The sequence below is a fragment of the Petromyzon marinus genome, chromosome 36 (assembly GCF_048934315.1).
Source record: "Petromyzon marinus isolate PM22_M1 ecotype Great Lakes invasive population chromosome 36, UKy_Petmar_22M1.pri1.0, whole genome shotgun sequence".
NCBI classification, from domain to species: domain Eukaryota; kingdom Metazoa; phylum Chordata; class Hyperoartia; order Petromyzontiformes; family Petromyzontidae; genus Petromyzon; species Petromyzon marinus.
The window spans coordinates 12,848,784-12,868,711 of record NC_133702.1 but is presented as its reverse complement, the minus strand read 5'-3'; the positions used below and the strand labels follow the sequence as shown (position 1 = coordinate 12,868,711).

General features: G+C 54.9%; 1 protein-coding gene across 3 annotated transcripts in view; it reads right to left on the bottom strand.

Moving 5' to 3' along the window:
- Positions 1–45: 45 nt before the first annotated feature.
- Positions 46–19,928, bottom strand: part of LOC116949463 (pendrin-like) — a 176,738-nt gene continuing 156,855 nt past the window's right edge. For all 3 annotated transcript variants that reach the window (XM_076072136.1, XM_076072135.1, XM_076072134.1), the window contains 8 exons: positions 14,985–15,091; positions 10,636–10,705; positions 9,834–9,926; positions 9,084–9,170; positions 3,196–3,582; positions 1,834–1,888; positions 1,427–1,581; positions 46–817 (listed from right to left, as the gene is read on the bottom strand). In XM_076072136.1, coding sequence (XP_075928251.1) covers positions 794–817; positions 1,427–1,581; positions 1,834–1,888; positions 3,196–3,582; positions 9,084–9,170; positions 9,834–9,926; positions 10,636–10,705; positions 14,985–15,091 — 978 coding nt within the window. In that variant the 3' untranslated portion in view covers positions 46–793. The remainder of the gene's footprint in view (positions 818–1,426; positions 1,582–1,833; positions 1,889–3,195; positions 3,583–9,083; positions 9,171–9,833; positions 9,927–10,635; positions 10,706–14,984; positions 15,092–19,928) is intronic.

The following is a 19,928-nucleotide window of genomic DNA, read 5'->3' as shown; positions in this document are numbered from 1 at the left end:
TGGTCTCTCTGTGATTCATACTCCATTCAGAATACAGTACGTGCATCTCGCATCGCCGGTGCGGCGTGTAATTGCATTTAATTGCTGTTTTCCACGATTTACATTCCATTGAAAGGTATAAACATTCTGCAGCCCGATTATGGGGGCCATCCTTTGGATTACGATTTCAAGGCCACCAAATGTCTGTCTGGCCGGGACAGTCCCGGTGGGTTGAGGAAGGTTGCGTACCCGTCATCCCCTCCAAAAAATGTTTTGTGAAAATCTGCATGGTGTAACAAGTTTAACGTTTTCTATCCTCGGTCTCTACTAATATGAGCAGGTTACCTGAGTAGTGGGTGGGGCATCCTGAGCAATGGGCGAAGCTGCTTTCATAGTAGGCGGAGCTACTTATGTAGTAGGCGGGGCTACTTCATAGTGGGCGGAACTAACTTAGTAATGGGCGGAGCCAACTTGGTAATGAGCGGAGCTACCTTATTAGTTGGCAAAGGTCCTTGTGCAGTTGGCGGAGCTACCTTGGTAACGGACGGAGGTACTTGAGTAGTGGGCAGGGCCAGTTTCAGACAGAACAAATCCGCTTGCTGTGTGGGCGGTGCTAGTGGTTGAGTGGGTGTGGCTACACAAAAGTGGGTGGTGCTGGGAGAGGGATGGGCAGCGAGCTCACCACCACGTGTCCCAGTTGAGCCTCCTAGAAATTTGGCAGCCTTAAATTAGAGGTATTCAAATCGTGACACATTACATTCTATGTTACTTTCGCCTGACGCGTCTTGCAGGCACCGCGACGCGCTCCCTGCCGTCACATGTGCGTGTCTTCCGTGACCTGCAACACACAATGGTGCCGCGCGGCACTGTCAGCAGCGAGCGCATGACGAGGTATCGAACATGAACCGCGGCGGGGCCGGTGAGTCGCCCGCAGCGGTGGCGCCTTTGCCGCTAAAGTTCGTGGTTTGAGAACCCGCAGCCGCCCCGGCTAACGCTGCGGGTGTGCCGACTGCTCTTGCAGTTGACGTTAAAGATCCCGTGACGTCACGTGAAGAACGGCAAGGTCACGTGTGCTGGGTGAACGCACAGCGACATCGGCCCCCGACCACAAATCGACCGCTTCCTATAGCCGTCTGTGGGACGTGGAGCCCGCGTGATCAGCTCGTGCGAGTAGAATGGCGTGAACCGACCACGCTGGCCATTTTTTGACTTGACTCTCGCAGGGCTCCCGATACGCCACACGTCGATTGGGGACGGCAGAAACGTAGGTGGGAGGCGAGAGGGGGAGGAGCTTGCGGAGCCTCACGCTGGCACGGCACAATGTGCCATGCCGTGCCAGGGGGCCCTTTCTGAAACAATCACGTTGGCGTTTGGGGCGGCTCGTAATCGTGGAAACACTGCCGCTGAACGTGGCGGCCGTGAGACCGAACTCGCAGAAGGGACTCACAGAGGCACGAGGAGAGGCGCGTGGAGAGAGCGGGACAGGAGGGGTGGCGTGCGCCGCGTTCCACAGCACCGCGTCACGCGTCGTCGGGAAGAATCCGCTCCGCGCCACGGCACCCGCGAAGAAGCCGGCCCTCTCGAGGCGCGACAGCACCGCGTCTGCGGACACCACGACGCAGACAAAGGTCCCTCCGTGTAGCCCACACAGACTGCTGGGACAAGTGCTGACGGTGAGCATGGCGCGTGAGGGAGCGGTGCGCTCGGGCAGAAGAAAGAGATAGAGGAGACGAGGAGAGAAGAAGATGAGAATATGAGAAGATGAGATTAGAAGAGATGACATGAGGAGGAGACGAGAAGATGGAAAGAGAAGAGGAGAGAAGAGGAAAAGATGGGAAGGGGAGCTTCCCTCACCGTCACAGCCAGCGAAGAGGAAGCTTACGCCCACCTTCTGATAATCTCCGGTCATCTGAGGAGACACGTTTTTGTTGTTGTTTAAAGAACACATTATTATTGTTATATTGTATTATTCTGCTCGTTTATCCAGGAAAATTTCACCGAGTCTCAAGATTATTTTCAGGAGAGTACTGCCGAGTTGTTCGCAGTAGGAGGGGGGGGGCGGGGTGTTGCTGTGTGTGATCCCAAACGAGTGATTCGCAGCGCCATCTTTCAGCGTTGTGATGTGGTTTGAGAAATGAACGTATTGGGCGGTACACACCGATGTGGTGCGTGGTATTACAAAAAAGAAAACAAATTATCCGCAGTAATTATTTTATTTCCCACGATTCGCAACCGCCAGTCAGAAAACCTTGCGGGGTGGTGGTGGTGCGAGTCAAACTCGTTTCTCGTGATATCGGAGCAGTTGCTGGACGAATATTTATACGAGCGGCTGAACACGAAGCTTCACAGTCTGTTGCCGTATAGCAGCAACCCAGCATCATGACAATTGGCTGGCTCCGTGTCCCAAAGGAAACATTTTACTCCTCGTGCCCTAGACTTGGCCGGATGGTCCCTCGATTCAGGTTTATTCAGTCTCAGTGGACTCAATTTACCTTTGAATCGCGTCAAACTTGGCGACAGGGTCAATTAAAGGCTGATAAACAGATACAATTTGCTGATTCAGGTTAGATATTAGATTGTTTTATGAGGACCGGTGTGTTATGCTGCACCGGTTTACCGCTAATATATCCCGACACAAATGACATTGTATGTGGGGTGTTTTAGCTATTGGAGAAAATCTGTGAAAGCCCATGCAAAACAGGGGAGAGAACATACAAACCTCCACACACCCAGAGTGGAACCTCCGTCCTCCCGCCAGTGTGGAGAACAACCCAAGAGCACCCTCCAGAGGGGCTCTCTCGAGCTCCCTGCTGTGGATGTCCTTCTGCCAGCAGTGGTGTGAGCGAGGAATTGCAAGGCTACACCTTTACATTTTACCCTCTTGCCATGACCCAGCCTGAGGTGGCACCGTGACCCAGCGTGAGGTGGCACCGTGACCGAGCGTGAGGTGGCACCGTGACCCAGTGTGAGGTGGCACCATCACCCAGCCTGAGGTGGCACCGTGACCCAGCGTGAGGTGGCACCGTGACCCAGCGTGAGGTGGCACCGTGACCCAGCGTGAGGTGGCACCATCACCCAGCCTGAGGTGGCACCGTGACCCAGTGTGAGGTGGCACCATGACCCAGCCTGAGGTGGCACCGTGACCCAGCGTGAAGTGGCACCGTGACCCAGCGTGAGGTGGCACCATCACCCAGCGTGAGGTGGCACCGTGAGTACCGTGGTGAGGGTGTTGACCGCCACGGTGTCCAGGTACGTGACGGAGGAGAAGTCCAGAATGACGGTGTCGACCGTCACCCTCGGCACGCCCTCCAGCTCCACCGCGAGCCCGGCCTGGAGCCAGGGCCCCGTGCCGCCGCCGCCGCCCTCCCCATCGGGCCCCGGGGTTCCCTGGGCCCCCCGCGTCTCCGTGACCTCCCGCTTCGTCGGCGGGGCCCGTTTGGTTTTCACGGCGGCGACGACCTCGTGGGTGCCGCACCCCTCCCTGGTGACCTTCACCTCCTCGACGCCGGCACCCACGGCCGCGTCGTCGCCGTCGCTGTCGTCGGACGTCTCCGATTGGTCGCTGGCGCTGAAGGCCTCGTTCTGAGCGCCGGTGTTGATTGGCTGCGAGGCCCAAAGAGTGGCCACGGACGAAGACGAGATGAATACTGGACGTGGTGTGCCGGGTACGTAAATATTGTCTGAGTCGCCATTGCAGATGCAACCTCGTTGAAATTAAGCCCGATATGGTGACGTGAGTGTGAGGGTCAGCGTGAGGGTGAGCGGGGATGAGTTTGAGGGTGAGTGAGGTGAGTGATGGGGAGGGTTAGGGTCAGTGAGGTTGAGCGCGAGTGTGAGTGACAGTGAGGGTGAGCGGTGGTGAGGGTGAGTGTGAGCAGTGGTGAGTGTGTGAGTGAGCGATGGTGAGTGTGAGCAGTGGTGAGTGTGTAGGTGAGTGGTGGTGAGTGTGTGGGTGAGCGGTGGTGAGTGTGAATGTAAGCGGTGGTGAGTGTGTGGGTGAGCGGTGGTGAGTGTGTGGGTGAGCGGTGGTGTGGGTGAGTGTGAGCGGTGGTGAGTGTGTGAGTGAGCGATGGTGAGTGGGAGCGGTGGTGAGGGTGAGTGTGAGCGGTGGTGAGTGTGTGAGTGAGTGGTGGTGAGTGTGTGGGTGAGCGGTGGTGAGTGTAAGCAGTGGTGAGTGTGTAGGTGAGTGGTGGTAAGTGTGTGGGTGAGCAGTGGTGAGTGTGTGGGTGAGCGATGGTGAGTGTGTGGGTGAGCAGTGGTGAGTGTGAGAGTGAGTGGTGGTGAGTGTGAGGGTGAGCGGTGGTAAGTGTGAGAGTGAGTGGTGGTGAGTGTGAGAGTGAGTGGTGGTGAGTGTGAGCGGTGGTGAGTGTGAGCGGTAGTGAGTGTGTGGGTGAGCGGTGGTGAGTGTGAGGGTGAGCGGTGGTGAGTGTGAGTGTGAGCGGTAGTGAGTGTGTGGGTGAGCGGTGGTGAGTGTGAGGGTGAGCGGTGGTGAGTGTGAGTGTGAGCGGCGGTGAGTGTGAGTGTGAGCGGTAGTGAGTGTGTGGGTGAGCGGTGGTGAGTGTGAGGCTGAGCGGTGGTGAGTGTGAGTGGTGGTGAGTGTTATGGTGAGGGGTGGTGAGTGTGTGGGTGAGCGGTGGTGAGTGTGAGGGTGAACGGTGGTGAGTGTGTGGGTGAGCGGTGGTGAGTGTGAGTGGTGGTGAGTGTGAGCGGTGGTGAGTATGTGGGTGAGCGGTGGTGAGTGTGAGCAGTGGTGAGTGTGTGGGTGAGCGGTGGTGTGTGTGAGGGTGAGTGGTGGTGAGTGTGAGCGGTGGTGAGTGTGTGGGTGAGCGGTGGTGAGTGTGAGCGGTGGTGAGTGTGAGCGGTAGTGAGTGTGTGGGTGAGCGGTGGTGAGTGTGAGGGTGAGCCGTGGTGAGTGTGAGCGGTGGTGAGTGTGAGTGGTGGTGAGTGTTATGGTGAGCGGTGGTGAGTGTGTCGGTGAGCGGTGGTGAGTGTGAGGGTGAGTGGTGGTGAGTGTGAGCGGTGGTGAGTGTGTGAGTGAGCGGTGGAGAGTGTGTGGGTGAGCGGTGGTGAGTGTGTGGGTGAGCGGTGGTGAGTGTGAGCAGTGATGAGTGTGTAGGTGAGTGGTGGTGAGTGTGTGGGTGAGCGGTGGAGAGTGTGAGTGTGAGCGGTGGTGAGTGTGTGTGTGAGCGGTGGTGAGGGTGAGTGTGAGGGTGAGTGTGAGGGTGAGCGGTGGTGAGTGTGAGGGTGAGTGTGTGTGTGTAAGTGGTGGTGAGTGTGAGTGGTGGTGAGTGTGGTGGTGAGTGTGTGGGTGAGCGGTGGTGAGTGTGAGGGTGAGCAGTGGTGAGTGTGAGGGAGAGCGGTGGTGAAGGTGAGTGTGAGGGTGAGTGTGAGTGTGAGCGGTGGTGTGTGTGAGCAGTGGTGAGGATGACGAGCAACTCTGTCGTGCACAGTGCTGTGGGGGGAGGTCCAAATTCGATTGGCTCCTCCCCTCATGGCATCTGTGTCCACCACAGGGGCTAAACGGGGGCTTTGGACGGGTGCGAGGGGCTGGTAACCCCTCCATCTTCAATTAATTACCACTAAACCGCGAATTAAGTATATAACTAATAAGCTTGTGTCGGAGGCCCCGGGGGGCCAGGCGTCTATGACGTCTCCTGGCCAAACCCCAATTGGCGGAGCAAGGAGATTGAATATCTACCCTCGGGGCTCCTCCAGAAACAACGAAAAACCACTACGGGTGGCCACGTGGAATGTTCGAACACTCACTGCGGAGGAGAGGCTGCCACTCCTCTGTCAGGAGCTGGACCGGTACTACCTGGATCTATGTGGCATTCAGGAGGTCCGGTGGACCGGTTCTGGCTCCTGCCACCATGAGGGGTGGACAGTCCTCTACTCGGGGCAGCAGACTGCCAAACAACAGGGTGTGGCTCTTCTTTTGAACAAAAGAATGAAGGGGGCGTGGGAGCGTGGCGGAGAGGTGTGGGAAGCTGTAAGCCCCAGGCTACTTTGGGCTCGCCTTCCCATCAACCGGAGGCAATGAATGGTGGTCGTGGTTACTTATGCCCCCACCGAAGATGAACATCCATGGAGGGATGCAGGCAAAGCCGATGAGTCAGACCCCTTCTATGACCTCCTGTCACAGGTGCTGGCTAAAGTGGCCCCTCGGGATAGAGTCATCCTGTTGGGTGACATGATGACCGAGTTGTTCATGATGCTAGCACCTGGTCTGGAGTGATTGGAGGGCATGGGCCAGATCAGCTCAATAACAACGGTAGGAGGCTGCTAGATTTTTGTGCAGCCCATGGGCCTGTAATTACCAGCATGCTGTTCCGGCATCGGCGCATCCACACAACATCATGGATGCATGCCGGGTCCAAGCAAGAACATCTGCTGGACTACATAGTGACGGACCAGCGGATGCGAGCCCATGTCCTTGACACCAGGACCTACCGTGGAGCTGATCTGCCATCTAACCATCGACTAGTCATCTGTAAGATGCGCCTGCCATTCTTCCACTCCGGTGGTGGGTGTACACCCAGGACCCCATTCCAACCTAAAGTGGCCTGGTCTCAGTTATCTGATGAAAGTTGCAAGCAAGAATTTCATCATCGCTTGCGGCTGGGATTGGCATCGTCCCCGACTCCTCCTGATGTCGAGGGTAAATGGGCGAGGTTTAGGACTGTGACTCATGCAGCTGCAATGGCTGCTTTGGGTACGCGGTCCAGACCTCCCCAGAGACCCTGGCTGACAGAGGAGGTGTTCAGGATGGTTGAGAAAAAGCGACAGGCCCACTGTCATCGGCTACAGAATCCCACGTCAGAGAATGAGGAGGCTTACCGCAGCCTTCGCTCGGAGGTTCGGAGAGCCGTGAGGCGCTGCAAGGATGGGTGGTGGTAGCGGGTTACTGAGGAGATGGAGTCTGCCTCAGTGGCCCGTGATCACAAATCTCGATTTAACTCCATCAAAAAAGTAACCGGCAGTGCCACACCTATTACCATCATTAGGGGAAAAAACGGTGATCCAATCTCCGACCCCCAGGAACAGGTTTGCAGATTTGCTGAGCATTTCTGTGAGGTCTTGGGGGAGGGAAATCCCTCGGGGCACAAAGTGAGGATGACCCTGCTGAGGCTGCGGTGCCTCAAATATTGGAAGAAGTCACCCCCTGTGAGTGGCTGGCTGAGGTGCCTTCTGTTGAGGAAGTACTGAAGGCGATCCGGAGTCTGAGACCAGGAAAGGCAGCGGGCAGAGATGATCTCCCAAGGGAAATGCTGAAGGAGGGTGGCGTTTGTGCACAGACTGCCGTATATGACATCATAACAACAGTCTGGACCACTGGACGGGTTCCGCAGGATTGAAAGGATGCCCTGGTGGTCCCCCTTCTCCTGGGGGTCGGAGACTGTAACAACTACAGGAGCATCTCACTCCTCAGAGTGCCGGGAAAGGTCCTGGCAAGGATTATTCAACATCGCCTTGCCAGGCACGCTGAGGAGAGGCTTGCGGAGCCCCAATGCGGTTTCAGGAAAGGGCGGGCCTGCACAGATGCCATATTTTCTGTCCGTCTGCTACAGCAGAGGTGTAGGGAATTCCAACAAGACCTACATCTCTGCTTTATTGACCTGGTCAAGGCCTATGATACCATCAGTAGGTATGGGCTCTGGGTTGTTCTTCATGCTTTTGGAGTACCTGACCCTCTGCTCACGATCATTAAGGACCTTCATGATGGTGAGCGGGCCCGGGTAAAACTACGTGGCTGGGAGCCAGAGCCATTCCCTGTACACCTTGGGGTGCGACAGGGATGTCCTCTGGCTCCCACATTATTTAACATCTATTTCGACCACGTAGTTCGTGAAGCCTTCAATAGCTGTACCGGGGGAATCTCCATATGGTACAGATATAATGGGAGGCTGATCGATGCCCGGGTGCGGTCAAGTGATGGCTCCGTATTGCTCAACCACGTTATGTATGCTGATGATTTGGTAATAGCTGCTCATTCAGAGGAGAAGTTGGAGACGCTGCTGCTGAGACTGGAGCGTGCCACTAAGAGGTGGGGCCTTACCATCAGCCCCACCAAAACTAAGCACCTGCCTGGGTATTTTATACCATCGGACACTCCACCCCCACAACTCCCAATCGGTGATGGGGCAGTTGTGGAGAGAGTGGAGAGTTTCCCATACCTGGGCAGTGTGCTTATGACTGGCTCCAGTTTAACAGCAGAGGTTTCACTCCGAATCAATATCTTTTCATCGGTTGCGTAACGCTGTGTGGAAGCTACCTGGTCTGTCGCTCCCGTACTAAGCTTCAGGTCTTCTCGGCCACGGTCATTCCCTCCCTTCTCTACGCTTGCGAAACGTGGACCCCCCTAATGGAACATCTTCGCCGGTTATAAACATTTAGGCTGGCCTGCCTGCGATCCATCCTGGGTTTAACCAGACTGGATTGTGTGAGGAGCTCACAAATCCTTGAAAGATCTGGGCAAGGTCCCATCGGTGAGCTCCTCCGGCGGGCAAGGCTGCGATGGCTGGGTCATGTAGCCCGCATGCCCAGCCACCGCATGCCGAAACAGCTTTTGTTTGGCCGGATTGAGGGGGCTAAACGGGCGCGGCACGGGCTAGAGAAGAGATGGAGTGATGTGGTACAGGAGGACGTGGAGCTGAGTCGACTTGCCGATGACTGGTACCAGCGGTGTCAAGATCGGCCTCTGTGGAGGAGGTTCGTGAAGGACGCTACTGGGCAGTTGGAGGCAGTCGCCCTCCAACAACAACGGAGAGTGGAGGAGCGACGTTCACAACAACGAGCGGAGGGCCGGGTGGCTGAAGCACAGCAGGTTGGCACAGTAGGGGGCACAGGTGGTGCATCAGCCAGTCATCTCAGTCAGTCGACCCGTGGCACCTGGGTCTGCCCCGTGACCTCCTGCCAGCGGGCGTTCGACACTTCACGTGGCCTCAGGGTGCACATAGCCTGGCATAAGCGTCATGGTGACGTCACTGCCACTTAGTGGCGAATGGCGGTTGTTGTTGTTGTGTGTGAACGGTGGTGAGTGTGAGTGGTGGTGGTGAGTGTGAGGGTGAGTGTGAGTGTGCTCACGCGGCTGGTGCTGCTCTCACCAGGGCGGCCTCTCGGCTCAGCCGCTTCTTCAGCTTCTTCAGGGCTTTGTCCCTCTTCCTCGCGACCCTCGCTGGGTCGAACTCCAGCTGCACGCACACAGGGACACGGAGACACGGGGACATGGAGACACGGAGACACGGGGACATGGAGACACGGAGACACGGGGACATAGAGACATGGGGACATGGGGACATGGAGACACGGAGACACGGAGACACGGGGACATGGAGACACGGAGACACGGGGACATGGAGACACGGAGACACGGGGACATAGAGACACGGGGACACGGGGACATGGAGATACGGAGACACGGGGACATGGAGACCCGGAGACATGGGGACACGGGGACACGGAGGCACGGGGACACGGAGGCACAGGGAAATGAGGACACGGAGACATGGAGACACAGAGACATGGAGATATGGAGCACGGAGACACGGGGACATAGAAACATTGGGACACGGAGACATGGAGATACGGAGACATGGGACATGGAGACATGGAGACATGGGGACACGGAGGCACGGGGACACGGAGGCACGGGGACACGGAGACACGGGGACATGGAGACACGGAGACACGGAGACACGGAGACACGGGAGACACGGGGACATGGAGACACGGGGAAATGGGGACACGGGGACATGGGGACACGGAGACACGGAGGCACGGAGACACGGGGACACGAAGACACGGAGACACGGAGTCACAGGGATCGTGGGAGGGGGGGTCGGGGGGTTACTCACGATCGCCATGAGCTTCTCTCTGAAGTATTCGATGTTCCCGAAGTAGAGCGGCGCTGGGCAGCGGACAACCTTCACTCCGGGGGTTTCCGTCGCCTGCGATCACAAAACACAAACGACGGTATCACTTATGGGGGGGGGGGGTCAATTTTCAGGCAGGAGAAATGATTACATATTCTTTGGGTCTTTGATCACAGTTTGACTATTCCGGTATTATTATCATTGCTGTCTATCCAGCACGGCACGCGAATCATCTGGTGTCCGTCAGCAGCTTCGTGGGGTCGATGTGTGGCCACTCCCACTCTGAATCCCTCCCTGCCCCCTGTGAAAACAGATGCCGCTGCTGCTCGCGCCTTCATTATATCTTCTCTCATCCCATCATTGCCCGACATCTTGGCCCCGTCATTCCTTCTCCTCCTTCTCCTCCTTCCCGCCGCTCATCTTAAGCCGTGCCCTCCTCCTCTTTGTCCGTCTCGGGGGCTTCCTTCCCGGCATCGCTTCCCTTTCCCCCATGCCTTTCTCTTTTCCCACAGATTGAAATCCCCATGCCGTGTCTTACGCTACACGGGTAAAATATTTTATTTTAACACGTAGCAAAAACAACAACAAAGACGTGTGTGTACATTTGTAACCGTACCCATCGACTTTCCAAACGACTTATTGAATTGGAACGGCCCTTGCTCCAATCAAGAAGTGAACCGGAAACAACCCCCTTCCCCCCCTACCCCCTCATTGAATGTTAAGGGAGATCAACACTGATCGGGCATTGCTTGGGAGGGAAACGGGAGGGAGACGGTGAGGTCACCTGCTTGAAGACACCGACGCGTTTGTAGATCTCCGTGTTGGGAATGTTGCCCAGCGGGACGCATGCTGGGCTGTAACACAAAGACAAAAGAACCCCAGTGTCACCTTAACAGACTTTTGGGGCAAGTGCTGTTAGCGAGTAACACCTCTGAAGGTCGTCAACGGCACGAGAGCGGGTGAATGGACAGCACCGCGCCCGGCCGCCTTTGTCTCCCGCATCGAACCAGGTGCTCATTTGAGTCTGAGTCGACCTAGGGGAGGCCCAGGACCGGTTCAGATAATTGGCACCGGCGGTGATCGTGAGCGAGATTTGAACTGGAGTCGTCGGGATTCATAGCGCAGCTCGCTAAGCGCTACGCGAGCACGTGCCGCGTTCCCACGTGCGTGAGAAGTCGGACCCGAACCATGCCGGGCCGATTCGAGAACTGACGCGGCGCTTTACGAGCCACACGGCTCCCTGGAGCGATGCTCACCGGCGCTCAGTCATCTCCTTATCACTCGTCTATCGCTACTACGGTTTTACCCGTGCCGTAAACTTCGCTCATCGATTCCTCCACCCCTGTCGAAACAGTCGAGGTCTACCAGACGCCGGCTCTTTCGTCTCGTCACACCACTGTTCCACCACACTTGCAGGTCAAGACAACTCACCCACCCACGCCTCTACACTCCACACCGCCATCACAACACCCATCTCTCTCTCTCGGCTTCTTCTCTCGCCCTGTTTATTTGTGGAAGTCCCTCCTCCCCCTCATCGCTTTTCTCCAAGCAGCTTTTACAACAATAACCTCGCTCGATTTCTAGGCACGCGTTTCACTCCGTGGCTATTACAAAGTTTGACAGTGCTGCTATTTGTTCCTGGCCGCTTGATATTATTGGACCTTTGGGCCAACTGTGCTCGGCAACCGTGAAGAGTAGGCCAAGTTACCCTGCAGTAGAGGGTCTCTCTCTCTCTTTCTCTCGAGCGTCCTCTGATGGAGGCCCATCCACCAGCAGTGGCGTTAACGGGCTATTGCAGGGCTGCGCCTTAACCTCCTCTTGTGTGGGCCGAGTCTTCCCCACGACAGCGGTGACCACGCGAGGGTGGGGGCACCCTCTGGCGAGCCGTCAGCATCTCCCTTCTCCCCACCCCTCCAATCATTACCGGCTGCCCCATCCACAACGCGTGGTCTTCATCAGGATCCTCATCATCATCGTCTTCTGATGAGATCGATCTACTGAAGGCCTTCCCTCAAGCCACCGGGTTTCATCGCTCCATCTCCACAGCGGCGGAGGGGGCCGTCCGTCGTGCCACCGCCCCTTCCACGGCCCGAGGCCACGCGACGCACCACCACCACCCGCCCCCTCCCTCCCCTGCCGCACGCGTCGCCCCGTTAATAACCCCGGGCGCTGCTATTAAGACTTCGAGCCGTAAGTGAAATCCAATTCGCTGCGCCGTTTCGTCACCGCACCTGCTTTGCACGCGATTGACGCGAGCTCGCAGGTGTCACGAGTTACAGTCGAGGGAGAGAATTCAATGGGCGTGCAACGCGTCAGAGTCAAGAAACTATTGACTTTCGGCAGCCTGCTGGGAGAGATAGAGAGAGATGTCCGCGCCCATTAGAGGCTCGCCAGATCGAAAGCAGCTTTACTGAAAGCGGTCGGTGATTTTTCGCACCCCTCAATCCACCGTAGCCAGGTCATCATCATGAACAACAACGAGAGGAGCTACGCTCGATCGCACCCCTACCGCCACCACCGCCCTCGCGACTGGATGAATGCCTTCCCATCTCTCGCGGTCTCGCGATGTCCACGGTCCATCTCGTCGTCTCCTGTACTCGAGATCGAAAGAAATGCTGCTGCATCCGTCAAGCGCTGCTTTTTAATCGCCATTTTTTTTTTGGGTGGGGTGGGGGGGCGAGGCCCCTGCTGATGAATTTGTCCGTAGTTTTGTTTCCATTCCTTCCTCTGTTCTTTTCTGGGGGTAAGTTCCTAACAAGGAACGCAACTTTCACCTGGCGATGAGTCACATTGATGTTGCGATGCTGCTGCTACTGATGCTGCTGTTGCAGCGGCAGCGGTGCAAGAGCACAAACAGCAAAAACTTCCAACGCGTTCGTCAATGACGCTGCGGCCACACAATACAATGGACAATAGACGACGTTTCAGGTAACGGGCCCTACGTGAGGGCCGAGTAAAGTTGACAATGGATCGTCTTGACCAGAATCGTTGTGCATGTCATCCTTTAGGCGTTATTTTTTTCTCTCTTACAGCGTTGGGCGCCACTTTAATCAACGAGCCCACTACTCTCCGGGGAAAGGGTGGAAGTGTGGTACGGCACGGGATTTGTTCGGTTGTTAAGTACGGCACGGTATTTTTTTTCCCCCATACACTTTTCGTACCAACTCAGGTGATGAATTCATGAGAAGCCAAGCTTCTTGATTTCTGATAATCATTCTCTTCTCTTTATCTTTTCAACGTGCGTTGGAACTTCTTCGCACCGTACATAGCCAACCGTGCTCATTGGAGGTGCAGTGCGGGGGGAAGGACGACAAATTAAAGGTAAAATGCAGTTTTCAGTTTGTTGTCGGCTATAATAATGCAACACATCAGTTATCAGAAACTTAAACGGTAGGCAAAGACTCCGTTCGCAAAATGCCACTCACCGTTGATAATGGATGAGAATAAGACGCGGGGTTTTTAAAATCAATATTTCCTAATTATGCGATTTCGGATTTAAATGTTTTTCTTCAATTTAAAATAAATCTTTACACACATTTGTGTTGTAAAAAGCGAGAACCTTTCTACAAGAGCAAACAATCAGGCCATTAGATATACTGTTATAAGCGTCGTATATCCCTTATTTCCTAAGCTTTGTTGTTTCTTAAGTACGATATAAGGTACGAAATTAGGGTACACGGTACGATATGAATATTGGAAAGGTACGGCACAAACATTTGTTTCCGAAGGTACGGTACGAATGTACGACTCGATATTGTTTTTCGAGTACGAAAAATATCCTATCGTACCGCCACCCTCGCCCCAGGGTGAGTGCCGGAAATGGACTTGCTCCTCCGTACATTCATGACCTCCTTCAGTCAAATATTCCATTAAGATCGTTAAGGTCGTCAGATTGTGCATTGCTCACTTTCCCACGTTCTCGGCTTAGCACTCGGGGTGACGGTGCCTTTGCATTTGCGACACCTAAACTCTGGAACTCCTTGCCCCTTCGAGGTCAGGTCTTCCGAGACACTTACACATCTTCAAAGCTTAACTAAAAACGTCTCTGCTTCACACGGCTTTCTCTATTCAGTTATTTTCAACTGCCGATCTCACTTCTTCTTGGCGTGGTTGTCGCTGACTGTTCTCCGCCTTTCCATGCAAAGCGACCTGAGAACGATTGTTTAAGGGCGATTTATAAATGTTAAATTATTATTCATTATTGCTAACGGCACCAGAACGACATCAAAACGAAGTTGCCACCCCATTGGATCGTCTTTAAGACCCCCCGCGTCCACCCCACCCCTCGCGCCCACCCCACCCCCCGCGCCCACCCCACCCCCACCATGCCCCAGTGTGAGCTGGCACCATGGCCCAGTGTGAGCTGGCACCATGCCCCAGTGTGAGCTGGCACCATGCCCCAGTGTGAGCTGGCACCATGCCCCAGTGTGAGCTGGTACCATGCCCCAGTGTGAGCTGGCACCATGGCCCAGTGTGAGCTGGCACCATGGCCCAGTGTGAGCTGGCACCATACCCCAGTGTGAGCTGGCACCATGCCCCAGTGTGAGCTGGCACCATGCCCCAGTGTGAGCTGGCACCATGCCCCAGTGTGAGCTGGCACCATGCCCCAGTGTGAGCTGGCACCATGGCCCAGTGTGAGCTGGCACCATGGCCCAGTGTGAGTTGGCATCATGGCCCAGTGTGAGCTGGCACCATGGCCCAGTGTGAGCTGGCACCATGGCCCAGTGTGAGCTGGTACCATGGCCCAGTGTGAGTTGGTATCATGGCCCAGTGTGAGCTGGTACCATGCCCCAGTGTGAGTTGGTACCATGCCCCAGTGTGAGCTGGCACCATGCCCCAGTATGAGCTGGCACTATGGCCCAGTGTGAGCTGGTACCATGCCCCAGTGTGAGCTGGCACCATGCCCCAGTGTGAGCTGGCACCATGCCCCAGTGTGAGCTGGCACCATGGCCCAGTGTGAGCTGGCACCATGGCCCAGTGTGAGCTGGCACCATGGCCCAGTGTGAGCTGGCACCATGCCCCAGTGTGAGCTGGCACCATGACCCAGTGTGAGCTGGCACCATGGCCCAGTGTGAGCTGGCACCATGGCACCATGGCGCCGGTGTGTCGGGCACCACCAGAAGCCGGTCTCACAAGAGGGAGTGAGCGACGGTGGTGAGGATCTCGAAGACGAGCGCCACGGCCAGGCCCAGGTCGAGGCCGAGCAGGATGCTCATCACGCAGCTCACCACCCACAGCAGCTGCACTCGTCACCGGCGGGGCGGGCGGGGTGGAAGTTGGTGGGGGGGGGGGCAAACGGGGCAGTGAAGAGAAGCACGTGTTGAGTGAGCGGGTGGATGCCTGAACTCAGCCTCAAATGAGTACTGTACCTGGTGCGGTGTGTAAACATCGCCACTGGGGAGACAAAGGTGGTCGGCCATGGTGCTGACCAACCACACCTCGTGTGCCGTGCCGGCCTTCGTAGGTGCTCGCTACCAGCACTTGCACCAACAGTCTGTTAAGGCTACGTGGGGTATCTTCAGGCCTCACAAGTTTTGAGAAATCTGAAACTTAACAAAACGAACATCTTGTGAATGTGATTAAAGATATTAAACTTACTCCTGATGATATTCTGGTAAGTTTTGATGTGATTTCTCTATTCACTAAGGTTCCAGTGGACGAATCGCTTAAATTACTTGATACACTAGTAAAGAATACCGGTTTACAAAAAAGATATTCCGAAACTTGCTGGCCATTGTTTAAATAACACTTACTTCTTATGGAGAGGGGATTTCTTTAAACAAAAGGAAGGAGCAGCAATGGGTTCTCCTTTATCCCCTGCTATAGCAAATTTGTACATGGAAAACTTTGAAATAAGAGCACTTGCCTCGAGCACATTAAAACCATCCTTTTGGTTTAGGTATGTGGATGACACTTTGGTTGTCTGGCCACATGGCAAAGATACACTTAATGATTTTCTAAATCATCTCAATGCACAAAACCCGGCCATCCAGTTCACCATGGAAATGGAGGTGAATAACACACTCCCATTCCTAGATATTTTGCTTGGACATGGCCTAAACGGTAAAATAACACACAGCGTTTACAGAAAGCAAACGCACACTGATGCCTATCTGAATGCAGAATCACATCATCATCCAGCTCAAAAATCCTCTCTTATCAAGACGCTCGTACATCGGGCGAAAACAGTGTCAGATGGTGAGAGTCTAGTGAGAGAGATTAAACACGTTAAAGACGCACTACGACAGAATGGCTACAATAATGCTCAAATTAACAGAGCACTGAATGCCAAATCACGATCGCAAAGCAATACTACTGAAAGCGACCAGATTGTTAAAACAATAAAAATTCCATATATCTCAGGAGTAACTGACAAATTAGCCCGTGTTCTGCAAAAGCAAAACATTACAGTAAGATTTGGTACAGTACACAAAATTCAAAAACTAGTATCTTGCACTAAAGATGCATTACCTGAACTATCAACAGAAGGTGTATATCGGATTAATTGTTCATGTGGCAGCTGCTACATTGGGCAGACGGGACGTAACATCAGCGTAAGACTAAAAGAACATCAGAGAAATATTAAATTATCTCAAACACAACTGTCGGCAGTGGCAGAACATGCTTGTCAACAAGGACACTCAATTGATTTTGACAATGTTGCAGTGGTGTGTAAAACGAATTATTACTGGCAAAGACTAATTAGAGAATCCATTGAAATTGAGAGGAACAAGAATAACTTTAATCGCTCTGACAGCTACCGGCTTAGTGCGGCCTGGAAGCGTATTATTAAATAATACACATTACACTTAAATAATTACTAATCTACAACTCATTACTAATCATAACCAATGACTGATTACTAATCGATTATATAATTACAATACCCCACCCTCCGCCTCTAATCACTGCACCTGATGAGTTAAGTGATGACGTCACTCTGCTGCTCTATATAAAAACCGGGAGCAAGCGAGGGCTTTACCATTCTGGCGAATTGCCCGATGATGCTGGATGTATTTACCAGCGAAACGTCGTACTCAAACTGTAAATGTGGATTAACTCTTCAACACACCGGTGGGCTGAAGTAGTGAATTATTTGTCTTTTGTCAACGTGACACTTTTTTTTGTTGATTGGCCGTGTCGGGTGGTGGAGGGTTACGACACATTTATAAATAAACGCGATCTAACCCAAAAACCTTTATTATGAATAATATTGGTCGCGAAAGCCTACGTGTTAAACTTAACAAAACGAGCTTAGTTTTGAGACGCCGCCCGGTTTGTTTTTGGAGGTCGTTGTATTTCAGCTGAGAAGCGTCTGCAGCAGGACGCGCTGCTTGGCCTGGAATATGCCCTCCAGCGACAGGTGCACCAGCGCAGTGTGGTTGTCGTCCAGCTCCCAATTGAGGATGGAAAAGTCTGACTCGACCGACGACGTGATGGCAAACACGGTCGCTAAGCCGCCGCAGAACGAGCGCAGGCGCTCAAATCGACTCGGGGCACAGGCCCAGGCGTCGTTGAAGGTCGTCTTGACGATGTGCTTGTCGATGGCGTTGCGCAGGATCGTGTCCGAGTTGTACAGCATTACCAGCTCGCGGTGCTCCGCCTCGATCTGATCGATGCTCTCCTCGGTCCAGACTTCAGAGACATGCTTTCGGTAGGGGTCGAGCGCCTCCTTCAGGAACGTGCCATGGCGCAGCTTGACCAGCTGCGCGGGCAGCACAGACGGCGCATCCTTCTCCAGGGCCTGATTGACGCCGTCCCGTTCGGCCTTGATCGACTGCAGGCCCGTGACAAGCGTCATCGTGTAGATGGCGACGTGCTTGAGCACATCCTTCTGGTCAGCTGCTTCCAGGAGCTCGTAGCAATCCCTCGGGAACGAGCACTGGTTCTCAATGTGCTCCACGATCGCATCGACCGGGATGTGCAGTGACTCGTAGTGCACGTAGTAATCGTCCTTGCTGTCGTCATCGTCGTTGCGCGGCTGTATGTTCTCGATGCTAAACATGCTGATGAGCGATCCGACCAGCGCCTGCACGAGCGCGTCCTGCTGGCCAATCAGCAGCGACTTGGCCTGCATCTCAACGAGCGTGACGTTGATCGAGTCGATGGCGGGCGACACCGAGTACGTGATCAGCCACCACTGGTCCGTCGGCAGCATGTCGGGGCGCTTGTCCTTAGTGTACTCCATGATCTGTCGATGGTACGACTTGTAGAGCGTCAGCAGGCGGCCGATATGCACCCATCGCGGCGTCTTCTTTGGGCACTTGACGTTCATCTTGATCATCAGGTTGTCCTGCGCATGCAGGTAGACTGAGTACGTGTAGGCCTGCTTGACCCAGATGTCGTCGTCAATGCCCTCGGCCGCCGCCTTCACGACAATGTCCATCTGATGCGGCGCGCACCAGATGCGCAACACATTGTTCTCCGCGCACGCGACGATGCGGGTGACGACGCCTGCATGACGGCCCGTCATGGTGTTCTCGCCGTCCGACGACATGCCGATCAGCTTGGCGCGCCACTTGACGTAGAGCGCGTCCATGAACTTGGCGATCAAGTTGAAGATGTTGACCGCGGAATGACGTTTGAACATCGGAATCGCGACGAGATGCAAGTTTACCAGCTCGCCGCGATAGCAGACTCGGACGCGCGGGTCGAAGAACGATTAGCCGCGATGTGTGCTCCCATCGCCAGCCAACGACATGGCCAAAACGCTCTCGTCATCGAGGATGACCGCGATCTCCTACAGCGGGACGGTGACCAGGATGCGCGTGTACTGCCCGACGATGGCGTCGTTGATGTCAGTGAGCTTCGCCGTCTTGGTCCGGTCCTTGGCCTTCTGGATGACCGCCGCCATCTGTCGGGACGACAGGCCGATGCTGATGCCGAAGTAGTCCATGGCGAGGTCGAACCGCAGCACGTCATTGATCGTCACTGTGTAGACGGCCTTGTCTTCCTCCTGAACGAACAGCTTCATCGCATTAGCCTTCTCCTTCTGCTTCTTGGCAAGCTTCTTGCGGACCGCGTCGGCTGCGTTCTCCTCGCCCTGGTCGTCGTCAATGTCATCGAGCTGCTCGTCGTCGCGAAAGAACAGGTCGCCTACAATCGTCGTTTCGATAATGGCGGCACTGATGAAGAACTGCAGTGTGTCGGTAGCCAGGTCCATGTGGTGGTGCAGCGTGTTGGTGAGCTTGACGAGCCCGTCGAAGTAGTGCTTCTTCTCCTCAACCGACAGGTCCTTGTGCTTCGTCCACGAGGACGCGTGCTGCCCCTCGTGGTGGCTGCGATGCTTGAACGCAGCGAACGGCTTCCTGAAGTACTGGATGTCGCTGCGATGTTTGCGCTCGCGCCACGCCATGCTGACCTCCACGACGTCGCGGCCCTCGTGCAGGCAGAACTTGCACCGGACGGTCACGTCGCCATTGGCCTCCGTCGAGACGATCTCCAGCGCGTATTCCAGGGCGTGCGACTTCTGCAACGGCGTCGACTTCTTGCCATTGCCCTTGCTCGCCATCCTCGCGCAACCTCGTTAGTTTTGAGACCGCCACTGACTTGATTTTGAGATATCCGGACTTATTTTTGAGAAGTCTCAAATTTTATGAGGCCTGGGTATCTTTGGCTTTGTGGATCAGTACAGTACCTGAGTGGATGAGTGCACAGATGAGCCAGTGCGTGGGTGGATGGGGCTAGGAGGTGAGTGGTTGCTGAGTGAGCACGCTGGTATGTGGGTTGTGCTGTGTAGCTCTCCAATGTGGCTCCATGAGTCTCATGACACTTTTTTCAGGAGGCTCCTGACAAATGTTAGTAGGAGGGGGCGATTATTGCTGCTGCTGTGATTCATTTGTGGTGTAACTTTTCAAATATATCAAAATGTGGACAGTGACGAGGGCACACAATGGCCCAACTCTTGCCGAATGGCGCCGCGAGGCCTTTAACGTCCAACTGTGAGCGCAGTGGCCGGTGTGTAGCACGACTATGGCTCACAACGCAGACACTGCAGGAGTGATCAGGGTGGCCGCCAGGGTGGAACCGCTAAAACCCTGCGACATGCAGCGAATAACGCGCCAGCGCACCACTGGG